General features: G+C 41.7%; 1 protein-coding gene across 3 annotated transcripts in view; it reads left to right on the top strand.

The window, feature by feature from the left end:
- Positions 1-13512, top strand: part of GRIN2B (glutamate ionotropic receptor NMDA type subunit 2B) — a 403399-nt gene that overhangs the window by 291823 nt on the left and 98064 nt on the right. For all 3 annotated transcript variants that reach the window (XM_036074447.2, XM_036074448.2, XM_078075633.1), the window contains one exon: positions 6623-6737. In XM_036074447.2, coding sequence (XP_035930340.1) covers positions 6623-6737 — 115 coding nt within the window. The remainder of the gene's footprint in view (positions 1-6622; positions 6738-13512) is intronic.

Below are 13512 nucleotides of genomic sequence, written 5' to 3'. Positions count from 1 at the left end.
GTGTGTGTGTGTGTGTGTGTGTGTTCAGTCCATAATCACATTCCTTTCCTCTTTGCTTAACCTCTTCTCTTTCTCCCTCTTATTTTCTTTCTACTCCTCACTACTAAGCATTGTCCAGGCTTTGTCATTTATTTGGGTGTAGGCTATTTTATGAATGAGGACCAGCTCCTGGGTTTGATCCAGATGGACCCATCAGTCCAGAGGAGAACTGTTTCCTGCCACATTGACCCGACTTGGCGAAAGGCTACTGCAGGTGGGCAGGCATGAGGTCATTCCAGCTTGTGGCAGAACCACTCCCAATGCTCATTGATTTAACATCTTTCTGGAGGAAAGTTAATGTTCTCTGCCCTCTTATGTTCAAGCAGGGATTGTTGGGCAACTTCCAACAGTGCTCTTCTGTTTTCTTTCATTCCGCATGAAAATAATTCATGGTATTCAGTCATGAAGCAGAATTTTTTTTCTCTATTAGGCCTAGAGGCCTGAGAAGTCTTTTCATTGCAATAGATGGTAAATTGATACATCACCATTTACCCCTCACATGAATGCAGCTCAACCCAGACTGCTCAGGGCCCCAAGCACAGTCCTCACCACCAACAGGCAAGAGGAAGCATATTAAATTTATATCAGTCAGTCCTCAAGATACTTTACTATCTCATTAATTTAACACCATGGACTTAGAATTTAAATAACTAGGATATGGACTAGCCTAAACTTGAAACTTTTATGAGTTGTGAAGAATGGTTTGCAAAATAAATTAATGATATAAACACCATTTCAGAGCAAATGTTTAATTTACCGGAAGACAAACTATTTTTAATCTTTTTTCAAGTAATTAAAAATTAATATTACAATGTGCTCTTTAGTTTTTCTTGAGGTTCTCTATTAAGTATCATTATACAGAAATAAGGGAAAAGAACTGTATTCGACAGCTTAGGAAACTGGTATTTCTAATTCTTTTGTTCAACAGCATGGTTTAAGATTTTTATATATGACATTATATGTTGAAGGAGACCTTTAAAACTTCTTTAAATCCCTTTTCCTTGAAAAGAAAACCATGGTTGGCAAGAATAAAATAATTCACATATCTTAAAAAGATTGCCACACAATTTAGGAACTGATGGGTCCAGGATTTGAACGAAGGTTGTGTGACTGCAGCATCCTTGCTCAAACCATGCTACACCGCCTGGGTAGTGGTCATGGTGGTGATGGAGTATGTGTGTGATACATAGTGCAGTCCTCTGCTCTTCAGTTGTTTTTCTGTTCTTCTTTATGTCTTTTCTACCAGCATGTTGGGGCATCGTCTAGATCATCATTTGCACGTAGGATATCTTACCAATGAGATATCTCTTCTGGGTTTAATCCTACAGCGACCCATTGGTAAGTCCAGTGGAGAATTGCTCCCTGGCCATGGCCTGCCACATTGACAGCATTCTACTGGATGGGTCATTTTGGATTCGCTGTGATAAACATGAATTTTTAAGTTGGGCCAAAGTCAGAAATTTCTATTTAGTTTACCAAAACATAACACCAATTGTCTAATTTTTACATATCTTTCCCTCTTTCCCCCAGTACTGGCCTCTACTTAGGTAGCTTTTAAGTGTTTTCAAGTCCACTATTTCTAATCCTGTGAGAAATTGTTTCCATGATTTCAAGAGAAAATGTGTATACAAAGTAATGCTAAGTGAAATAGTAAAATGATTAAGAGAGACAAGAGAAAGACTGAAGGATGTGTGGTTTTGCCATCCAGCCAATGAAGTGTAATAATGTAACAACCGCAGATGAACTAGAGAGCGTGTTAGAGGAGCATCCCTGTACTTCCCTCATCAGATGAGTCAGATGGTATGAACCAGTCCATTTTATAGATGAGGGACTTGAAGGCCTTAACAGGTGAGTGACACACCAAAGACTCAATTACAGAGTTACAGAATTTTGGAGTTAGAAGTTGCAAACAAGGAGTCAAGGATTCCAGTCTCCTCTCTGGAATTGTTTTTCCTTTATTGCTTTGCTCTTAATAGCTGGAGAATGGAAAGAGAATATGAAAAAAGCCACTGTTTTTGAGGCATGGCGGTGAGCAGGAAGGATGCTGGACCCAGGGTGAGGACACCTGCATGCTGTTTCCAGCCCTGTCATCTGATCATGGTAAACCACAAATCCTTCTGGACTTCATCTGCTTCATCTAGCAATGAAAGGATCGGATGAAATGAAGAGACTTATCTTTCTTACTACCATATTAACAGATATTAATAAAAAAAATCCAGTGCCTTGTAAAAATATGGAGGGCAGAGTGAGTATTGCAGTGCCAAGGCTCTTGGTTTGCTGGGAAAATTCTGGCAGAGCTCTTCTGGATGCCTCCCACACAGGACATACTGCTAAATCATTGCTTTAGGTATCATTGTGGTGCAGTGGATGAGCTCTGAGTGGCATGGTCAAAGTCAAAGAGGCACAAGGGCTTTTTTACCTCAGCTTGACCTCATTAAACCCACTGGAGTATGACTTTGGCCATATAAAGTGAATGTATTGGCTCTGAGCCCATCAGGGTTCTGAGGCTCTTTCTCAAGGAGGAGTCAAGCAGGAAATGAGATGCCTTTTATTTTATGCAGTCTGTATTAGGGATCTGCATAGTCCAGGGCATGACATGTGACATGAGAATGTGCTAAAATGCACATCTGGGACTTGTAAAACTGCTTTCACTTCACTTGGTGATATCATGAAAAGAACACTGAACTGAAAACCAGAAGACTTGAACTGCAGTCTTGAATAGGGAGGTCAACTTGGAAAAGAGGGTAGCATCTTGGAGCCTGTTTTCCCTTTTCTAAAATGAGAGTTCTCAATGTGGATAGCTTCTAAATGTTCTTCTGGTTCTAACAATTTGAGATTCTGTGTAATACTAGAACTTGATGAGACACAGTAAGGTTTCTTACGGGTCCATCTACATCCTAGAGACAAATCAAGCAATATATATATTTATATACCAAGCCTTGCTGGGGCTTCCAGGAGACTTGAGTCTTCTGAATTTGGCTGCCACTTGAGCCAGGCTTTCTGACTGTATACTTAAGGATGGCATGTTTAGAGAAAAACAGAATAGCTGTGGCATCTCTTAATTATAGTTTAATCCTTTACCAAGGATTTACACATGGAAGCTTTGAGGTTTTAATTAATGTTCAAAATTGGCAAAGTGCAGCTAGATCCAGAGGTAGTTGGATATTTTCAGGCATTATGGAAAGTTAAATTGACTAATATGACCATTTGACCTAGTTTATCCTTCCTATGAGGAATGCAATCTCCATTCCTCCAATGTATTCCATTGATAATTGGGTCTCGTTAAAATGTAGTTATCATACTTCACTCGGTGAGGTCCAAAATGAGGCAAGTTTCTTGCCTTTAGATATTCAAATCCTGCTAATATATTCTTTTTCTGAATTTTTGCTAATATATAACCTTATATTTGCCTCCTCTTTTCTATAGTCTTCCTACCCATTATTTCATTTGATCAGCACATCAGGCTTACCTGATAAGCTGGAGGTAGAGTGGTGTTTCCATTTTAAAGAGGAAAAACTCAGGTTCAGGAGCCAAAGTCCCATGCCTAGAAGTGACCACAGTCCCAATTATTTTTTCACTTTTTTGTTACTAGTGAGTGGATTGCTTTGTTTTGCTATTCAAAGGGCATCATTGTTCAGGCCAGGTGTATATTTGCAAGCTCCTCACTGATAGCTAAATGTTGGCTCATCAGAGGGAATTACTCAGAAAAACACAATGTGAATGATTAATCTATATGCTGCTGAAGGATATGAGTGATTATAGGATACTTTGGGAAAGAATATTTTGTATATTGTCATAAAATTTATCAATATTTTTGGTAAGTGTAAAATGTGGGAGAAGTGCCTAGGCAGAATAAAATGATCCTGTAGAGCTGGAAGAGAGAGAACATCCCAGAAAGAATTTAAAAGAAAAATCAGAAAGATGTGGAGTAACTAGAAAAATTTAACTGTAGAGCAACTACCTTACCCATGAGTGTGGTTTATTTTCTGAAAGTTTGAATTTTAAAACTTGTACGCCCAATTCAATGCTGTCTCCTTCAAAGAAGTCATCTTGAGAAGCCATTCATGCTGCTTATTACTTAAATTATTTTTGGAACTTTTCTTATAATTGCCTTCTGAAATGGACACTTAAAAAAGAAAACATATCTTAATTTAGATGAAGTCAGAATTATTCTGAACCATATCCGGCAAAAGATGGGTACTTAAGCCAGGTGACTTATTTCTCTCTCTTTCCCTTCCTCCCTTCCCCTTCCTTCCTTTCTCCTCCCTCCTTTCTTCCAAAAAAAGAGAGAAAACTAAAATTTGTTTGCATGTCTCATTAACCTTCTCTGAAGAGTTCCAGAAATTATTCTAAGCAATGCAATATTATTGTAGTAAGAACATACTTTCCAAGTTAATTACATTGGGTGCTTAAATTCTGGTTTGTTAGTTTAAAATATTTTTGTTTTGTGGCTTTGTGATTCTGTTCCTTGGAACGAATTATATACGGCTTTGGCTGGAGTGTTGAAACTGTGAACTACAGGAGATCTGAATATTATTTTCTAACTGGTGATGGGCTTGAGCAAGCAGCATAGAGCTGAAAGATGAGGGGCAGTGCAAGGAATGGGGAGGATGCCATGTGGAGCGTCGAGTTGAACTAGGAGTGCTACACATTTACCAGTTGGAGGTGTCCAGAAATAGCAGCCAGGGGATAAGAGGAGGGGACTTGAAGTCATGGCATGTGATAACTACGTAAAGGAACTGGAGATGTTAAATCTGATGTGGCATATGACAGTCAGGATGGGAGGGTGAAGAGATCATGGGACTGGGAGTGTGGCTTAACCTGTTATCTCTGCTCCCAATTAGCTGTGGAACATTGGGCAAATAATTTGACTTTTCTGTGCTTAGGTTTCCTTCACCTATCAAGTTAAAATTCTAGAACTAAATGAGCTTAAGTTTTCTTCAAAGATTAAAATTTATAAGGTAGCCGTGATAAATGTCTTTGAATACTTGAAGAGCTTTCATGTGGAAGAAGGATTAGACTAAAACTGTATAATATCTAAGGAGGAGACCAGGATCTAGGGGTGTCAGGGGAGCAGATTTCAACTTTAAGTAAAAACAAAACCAAAAACCTCTGCCCAACAGTGAGATGACTACCTTGAGGGTTGAGGGTGCCATGATATTAAGAAGAGCTGAGAGAGCCCATCTTATGTTGTAGAGGGAAAGCATAGACTGTAAGAAGTGGTGGACTAGTTGATCATGAAGGGCTCTTTCAGTTCTGAGAGTCTAAGAATCTCTCTTCTTTTGAGGTCTTCAGTGCATTTGTGCACTGAATCAGGTCTTGATTGCATTTGTGAAGACCATAAGACCAGAGAATGACAGGCTGAAAAAGCCCAAGCAGCTCTAGAAGTAAGAAGTGTTCCATGAAGGTTTGGTTCATGATCTCTAGTCATCTTTATAATTGCCTGAAGGATATGCATCTTAGCAACCTTGTTGCCTAACCTAAGGTTACCTGGAAGAATGAAGAGTCTCACAGTTTCATTGAATGAGAAGACTTAAAAGAGGAAACTTTAAGCTGTCTCCTAATGCGTTCTTCTTCCCTTCAATGTGTTGGGAAACTGTTGTCGGTCACAAATTCGAAGCCCCTTGGAAACCTTGTGGCAATTACAAAATACATCTTTTGCTTCTCAGCAGAGACATGTCTCACGGCAGCGTCAGGCCCAAGGCTCTAGAGTAGCATGTCTTGTGAACACTGAGCTAATCATTATTGACTCCTCGGGCCATTATGGTAAAGGGACATTAATTACCATCTCCACAGTTGCACTAATGTGGTTGTAATGAGCATGCCAGTGGGAATTCCCGGTGAGGGAACTCTTCATCAGATCAGAGCAACCAACAGGGGAACGGGGTCGGCTGGAGGTGCAGGTGTCGAGGAGGAAGACAATTCATTGGTCTGACTCTAGTTACTTCCAGAGTTTCCGCTAATTTATGTGCCTGTGCCTGGAATACTTTCTGAAATACCTCTCCCTCCTTCCCCACAACCCCCTGGTATTTTCTGTTCATTATACACAGTGCAATAGCCCTGGTTTCCAGATGCATCTTGTGGAACCAGATCCCTGACTCATCTCACAACTCTTAGAAGTATGGGCTGGGCCAGATCTTAACAAGAGTTCAAAAGTATGTACCTATCTCTGGGAGGCAGAGAGACCCTATGCTCAATATGCCACCTTTCTTACCATAACACTCCCACTTTCTTTTCTTCTACAACCTTCACCCTTTAATGGACATCCTTTTGGGAATAATAATTGTTAACGCTTAAGGAAGGTTTACTATGTACCAGGCCTCATGGTAAGTTATCTCATTTAAGCCTTACAAACCTAATGAAGTAGGTTTCTTATCTTTTCATATTATTCCTATTATGTGAAAACTTGGACAACTCAATGCATAACCAAATGGGAGCTGGAGGGATACCAGGTTTCACGGTGGTATTTATATATCTATCTATGTGTCTGTCTCCATTCACCTTTCTCTCTGTCTTCCCAGCTATCTTGTTGTTGGCATACCTTCTTCATACTTTTAACCTTTCTTTTATTTTATCTTTACAGGTATCTGATCAATGTCACTTTTGAGGGAAGAAATCTGTCCTTCAGTGAAGATGGCTACCAGATGCACCCGAAACTGGTGATAATCCTTCTGAACAAGGAGAGGAAGTGGGAGAGGGTAGGACATATCTTTTGGCAATTCTTGAGCTAAGTAGATGGGGTAGGGATATAAAATTTTGCAACACGTTCAAGGAAAACCAAACCAAACCTTGGTTTTGGTCTCTGCGCTGGGAAGTAAGAGTGCAGTACTTTGAAGAACATAGAAGAAGTCATTTCTCAAACTTGCATCTTCATTTTCTTGCTCCTTTGGTTAATCAAGAGATTAGTTTCTTAATGCATTACCATTTTTATTGGTTATGGTGCTGTCTGAATCATGACTTTGTCTTAATGGAAGAGAGTACACATGTATAATATAACATAATTTCATGAAGAAATCAAATTAGTGGTACAATTCAGAAGTTGTATCCTACACAGTGTACTGGGGAAGTCGATGAAACCTGATTTACAAACACACAGGTTTGAATTTACTGTGATTAGAGGCTTGCCATGCAAGGCTCCTCTCAGGATCTCGCCCCCTGCCAGCTGATCCCAGTGTCTGAAACTCTATCAATCAGAAATTAATTTCTGTGGGTGCCAGACTACCTAGGTTCAATTCCTAGCTCCTCTACTCACAAACTTGTCTACGTCGGAGCTTGGACAAATCTCTTAACTACTCTGTGCCTCAAGTTTCCTCATCTATAAAATGGGTTTAAAAATAATAGTACCAAGATAACAGGGTTGTTATGAGGATTAAATATATTAATATAAAGACTTACAAATGTGCCTGGCATATAGTAAGCCCTTAATAGGTATTTGCTTTTATTGTTATCCCTGATTCCTACTTAAATACGGATGTTCCCGAGAGTAATGTCAGCACTGGTGTTTCTCATGTATGTCCTTCAGGTCATTTGTTCCTTGAGGTGCTTTGCTGAGAAATGGTTCTGTGGATAAATATGATCCAGGAACCATGTGATAATTTTTAAAATGGGCCTCCGTGTCCTTGATGCCTACCTTTATCCATTCAGATCAGTCCTGGACATGGCTGCTAGAATGAATTTCAACTCATTGAAAGGCACAACTCTGATTACGTTCTTTCTCAGCCCAAAACTTGCTCGGAGTTTCTGTGGTTTATGCATCGGGTCCAGACTTTATTTTTGCATTCAGGGCTCTGGTCTACCTTTCAAGACCTGTCTTCTCTGCCTTGCTGTTTCCTGTCTCACCATCAAGCTACATTGGGCTGTCTCGGTACATCTTGCTTCCTGTACAGCATGTCGTGACGTTTCCTTTTTCTGGAATGGGTTGTCCAATTACATAAATCATAACCATCGTTTGAAACCCAATTAAAATGTTATTGTCTTCTTCTCTCATCTTTGACCGAGATATAATCTCTCACATTCCCTTGTCCCCTGCAGCTTTTGTTCCTACCTCTGTTGTAGCGCTACCACATCTGTCGGTGTTAGAGTTGTGTGTATGTGTGCTTCCAGACGGCAGACACTGTGTCTTTATATCACTGTGTCCTCCCAGCAGCCTAGATGAGTGTATTGCATAGAGCGGTTCAATAAGTATGTGTCAAATGAATGAGAACCATTACATAATACAAGAGTCTAAAATCTATCATTAAGAATCCAAGTTTGTGCTATTGCCCTTGATGTAATACCTCTTTTTGGGGGCAGAGGGGAGATAAAATCTTTACGTAGATTGAGTTTTCATAGATCATACTTTAAATGTACTAGGGGAGCTTGTTATTTAAAGAAATTCTGTGGTTTATCTTTTTATAAGGCTTTTTGGGAGGTGGTGGGCTCAGAATAGAACATTTTCATACTGACTTGGTTAAATCAGGGAACATTGCTGAAGGGAGGGGTCTTTACTGTTCATTGAGTTCACAGAGCCAGGAGGTTCCCCAGTGTGGAACCCCTTGTTAGGGCTCACTTATGGGCAGGGAGGGGTGGCAGGAACTGGGCGCAGACCTAGAGCATGTCTGTGATGTGCTGAAATTGTACCGTGGGAAGTTATACACTTTTTTTCCCCGTTACCCTGGCCCCCAGGACCCTCTGTGTTCTCAGGATTTCTAATACCACTCTAGAAGGTTCCATGTAGTCCAGGGAAGATTTAGTGTCTGTGGACTCCATAGATGTAGGCACCAGGGCAAAGAGTCTACAGTGAGGAGATGGATACTGGGAAGATAAATGGGGAAGGAATCTGGATTTGTGGGGGAAATGAGGGCTAAAAGACAGGACCCACAGCTTCTGGTCATGCCCCTAACTAACTACGTGACCTGCTCTTTTCACTTCTCTGGAACTTTCTCTTCTCGTGTCTAAAATACTGGCATGAGATTAAGAAGACATCTAGGGTCCTTTCTGGCTCTAGCTTCTGGAATCGCAAATTTCACGTTGTAAATAAGTCAGGGCTTGGAATGGATTTGGGGTGCGAGCTGAGGCATACAAAAGGAACCTGAGTTTGTTTCTAAGGACAGTAGCTCCCAGCGAATATTTGTCATTCTTGTCATTTAGATAAATATCATCTCCTCAGAAGGCCTTCCTTGGGGACTCGAGCTAAAGTACTCACCCAGCCACTCTATCAGAAGAGCTGATTTTAATTTTCTTCAGTGTATTTTCTACCTGATGTTTTGCCTATTTGCCTGATTGTTTACTGCCTGTCTCCTCACACCAGGGCAGATTCTTCCTGGGAGCAAGGACCTTGTTCACCTCTGTAATCCTAACGCTTAAGGAGAGTGCCTGGCTCAGAATGACCACTCAAAAGATAACCATTAAATGAATGAGTCCATATGCTTAGGAGTGTTAGTTCACTTCTGCCCGAAACTCTCCCAGGTAGACAGACTGGTTTACTGAAGAGTGCAGGAGAGCAGGGGCATACTCCACCGTGGGTGTGAGCAGGCCACAAGCAGCGATGCTCTGCGGGGCGGGGCAGAGGCCATCTTCAGTGAGGCCCAACTTCCCAGTGCTGGCGAGCCTCAACAGTTTCTAACAAGGAGCCTCAGGTTGAGGAAGACTCACTCAGATGCTGGTGTAAACCATTGTGAGGGGTCTTCACTATATCCTTTCAGGTTTTAAAAAGTAGTCTCACAGCCATTGTCTTATAAATCTGGTTTCTTTTGAACGACTTGAAGTCCAGGCAGCATAATCTGGGACTGAGCATGGTTTTGGAAATCAGAAAGAGCTGAAATGAAACTAATGATGTACTACATGTTGGCTAATTGAATTTAAATAATAATAAGAAGATAAAAGAGCTGAGATGAATGCCCCAAGTGCCATTTATCAGCTGCGTAAACCAGGCGATGATACTACCCAACTCTATTTCCCTTTTGTAAAAATAGGGTTTTACGTAAGGCTGTTATAAAGATTAAAGGAGATTTTATAGTAAAACACCAGTTAATAGTGACTGAAACATAGCCAGTATTCAACAAATGTCAGTTGGTGCCCTCCTCCTTTTCTTAGGTAACATTTGCACACGGTACTAAGTCAAATGGTACAAGAGGGTATCCAGTGAAAAGAACATCCTCTTATCTGTGATCCTCGGTTCCCCCAGGCCCGTCCCCTGAGAAATCATTGTTTCCAGGGTCTAATGTATTTTCTCTGAAAACACTTCAAGCATATAAAAATTTTATATATTTGCTCAACCTCCTTTTTTTTTTTAATTTTATTATGTTATGTTAGTCACCATACAATACATCATTGGTTTTTGATGTGGTGATCCACGATCCATTGTTTTCATATAACACCCAGTGCTCCATGCAGTACGTGCCCTCCTTAATACCCATCACTGGGCTAACCAATCCCCCCTCCCCCCTCCCCTCTAAAACCCTGTTTGTTCCTCAGAGTCCATAGTCTCTCATGGTTCATCTCTCCCTCCAATTCCACCCCCCCCCCATTTTTCCCTTCCTTCTCCTGATATCCTCCATGCTATTTCTTATGTTCCACAAATAAGTGAAACCATATGATAATTGACTTTCTATGCTTGACTTATTTCACTTAGCATAATCTCCTCCAGTCCCATCCATGTTGATGTAAAAGTTGGGTATTCATCCTTTCTGATGGCTGAGTAATATTCCATTGTATATATGGACCACATCTTCTTTATCCATTCATCTGTTGAAGGGCATCTCAGCTCTTTCCACACTTTGGCTATTGCGGACATTGTTGCTATGAACATTGGGGTGCATATGGCCCTTCTTTTCCCTACATCTGTGTCTTTGGGGTAAATACCCAGTAGTGCAATTGCTGGGTCATAGGGTAGCTCTATTTTTAAATTTTTGAGGAACCTCCACACTGTTTTCCAAAGTGGCTGTACCAACTTGCATTCCCACCAGCAGTGTAAAAGGGTTCCCCTTTCTCCACAACCTTTCCAACATTTGTTGTTTCTTTCCGTGTCCATTTTTGCCATTCTAACTTCAACCTCCTTTTTTAAAAAAATAAACAGCACCTGCTCTTGTGAACTTTAACGGGATCCTATGTAAGTAGCTACTAAAGAGGCATGGGGTGGGAGCTAGAATAGCAGAGATCTTTGGATCAGAATTATATTCACAGAAAGCCGAGTAATCTCTTTGGTATATAGGAACGCGGAAAAGAATGTTTCACAGGGAATGCACACATACATGTGTGCGGGGATAGCATGGTAAGTTGGAAAGGGCAGGGGATGGTAGAAAAATGTGTGCAGAGTGGGTTCATTTGTAAGTCTTCTCTCTAAGTGGGGGACAGCTGCATAAACTTGCATTAAAAATAGGCTGGCACAGAGAAGCAGTTCCAACGAGCATTCAGGCTTCGGTCTTTATCAGAGCCTCTCATGATTTGCTTCATTGCTGCTGCTCTCTGCTTCCATTTAATCGTTCCTAAAATGGGGATAATAAAAATGAAATGCAGTGGGGGTGTGTTCTGAGTAATGACTTCAAGAAATGATGATGGTGCATTTTCAGGCTGTAAGATGTAAACACGCTTTAGAGGGACTGTCTGGGTCCGAATCGCAGGAGGGTATGTATGGGTGGCATCTCTGCTTGCCTTTTCCTCAAGATAAGAGGGGTACCTTATAAGCCCACTCCCTCTTCTCTGCCTCCACCTATCAGAAAATGCCCTTCTTTATGCAGATTAAAACATTCTCAGTTTGTCAGGGTCATTGTTTTCGCTCCCCAAATCCCAGTTACCACCTTAGGCTTGCAATGCTGAGATATTACAGCCACATCCTGTCCTGAAAGAAGGGCTAGAAATAAAAGTACTTAGCACACACTGCTGGGCCCGTAATAGTATTTATGAATTAACGGATAGATCAGGGGGAGAGAGGAAGGACACTAAACTGGTAGAAGGAAGATCCCCAAGAGTGACAACAGCAACAACATAATAAGACCAAATGCTCTACCAGCATCTGGAGCCGGGGATGAATGAGACAGGTTACGAGATGCTATGTGCCTCCGACAGCCTCGTAGCCAGGAGGCGGCGGGTGCTGTGTGATACGAGCACCTGAGGACGACGGTGATCATATTGCAGAATGATCAATTTGGTGATGATACAACAGAGGTTGATTGCTGCTGTGGCAGATGCCACTTGAAAGCTGTTGACTGACAAAATAAACCAGCCACTCCATCTCCTCCCTGGCATGCATGCGCGCTCGCGCACGCGCACACACACACACTCACTCAGTCACTGCCATCCACACTGACAGACTGCTCCCGACACAGGAAGCGCATCTGTTTGGTTATCCGCAGTGTGTCTGTGCCCAGCCCAGTGTGAGACGTTGCTGAGCAGGCCGGTAGATACGCTGTGACAGCCCGAACATACCTGTACAAGCTGTGCTCCACCTCCCATCTGTGGAGCAGAGGCCAGGGCAGAATCCGTGCTCTCCTCAGACTCCACAGAGGCTGTCTGAGGAGGTAAAACAGAAGCTTCTCGTGTTGGGGGTGTTTGCTCTGGATCTCCCTGATACTGCCATTTGACAACATGCTATTTTTACCGACTTTGAACTGAGTACTAATGTGCATCATTGGATTAAGGGATTAGAAAACAGGATCCATGGAGGAAGGCTGTGGGAATTGGGTTTGTTAAGGGGAAGAAGAAAAGGCAATGAAGTGATGACTTACTCCCTTTAAATGTATGAAGACTTATTGTGCCAAGTGTGGAGATCAGCTGTTCCCTTTCTCCTCTGAGACAGAACCAGAGTAAGTGGGCTTAAGATCAAGCAGAGAGGATTTATATTAGCTATAGGGAGGACTTCATAATAGAGAGAAGTTTTGAGTAGTGGAACTGTTAACAACACCAGGGGATGACTTTGGAAGTCCTAAAAATTGGATATGTCCTCCTTTCTCTACAATGTACAGCCCAGCCCAAACAACAATGCACGAAACACATGGCTTTAAGTTTTCCTTCCATTCTCCCTCCCTTCCCCCCTCTTCCCCGTCCTTTCCTGCCCTTGCCTTCCACACAGAATTCTTGAGCACCGACCATGAACCAAGCATTGCCCCCACGAAATTAGTATTGTAGCTTTCCTGGTGGCAGGGGAAAAAGGAGAAACAACACTTATGATTTTCTTATAAAGATAATTTATTAAAAGACTCATTAAAGACATTTTGCTTACTAAAGACATTTGGGGGGGATAAGGTAAAATTTACCAGTACACATTCCTACAAAGGTATTGTAAAGAGAGGAGCACCTGGGTGGCTTAGTCAGTTAAGCATCTGCCTTCGGCTCAGGCCATGATCTCAGGGTTCTGGGATCGAGCCCCGCATTGGGCTCCCTGCTCAGTGGGGAGCCTGCTTCTCCCTCTCCCCCTCCCCTTCCTCATGCTCTCTCTGTCTCTCTCTCAAATAAAAATCTTTTTAAAAAAGGTATTGCAAGGGGAAAGGTTCTTAT

Source organism: Halichoerus grypus, chromosome 6 (genome assembly GCF_964656455.1).
Source record: "Halichoerus grypus chromosome 6, mHalGry1.hap1.1, whole genome shotgun sequence".
Classification (NCBI taxonomy): Eukaryota; Metazoa; Chordata; class Mammalia; order Carnivora; family Phocidae; genus Halichoerus; species Halichoerus grypus.
Note: the sequence above shows the minus strand (reverse complement) of the source record. Positions and strands in the feature narration are given on the sequence as shown.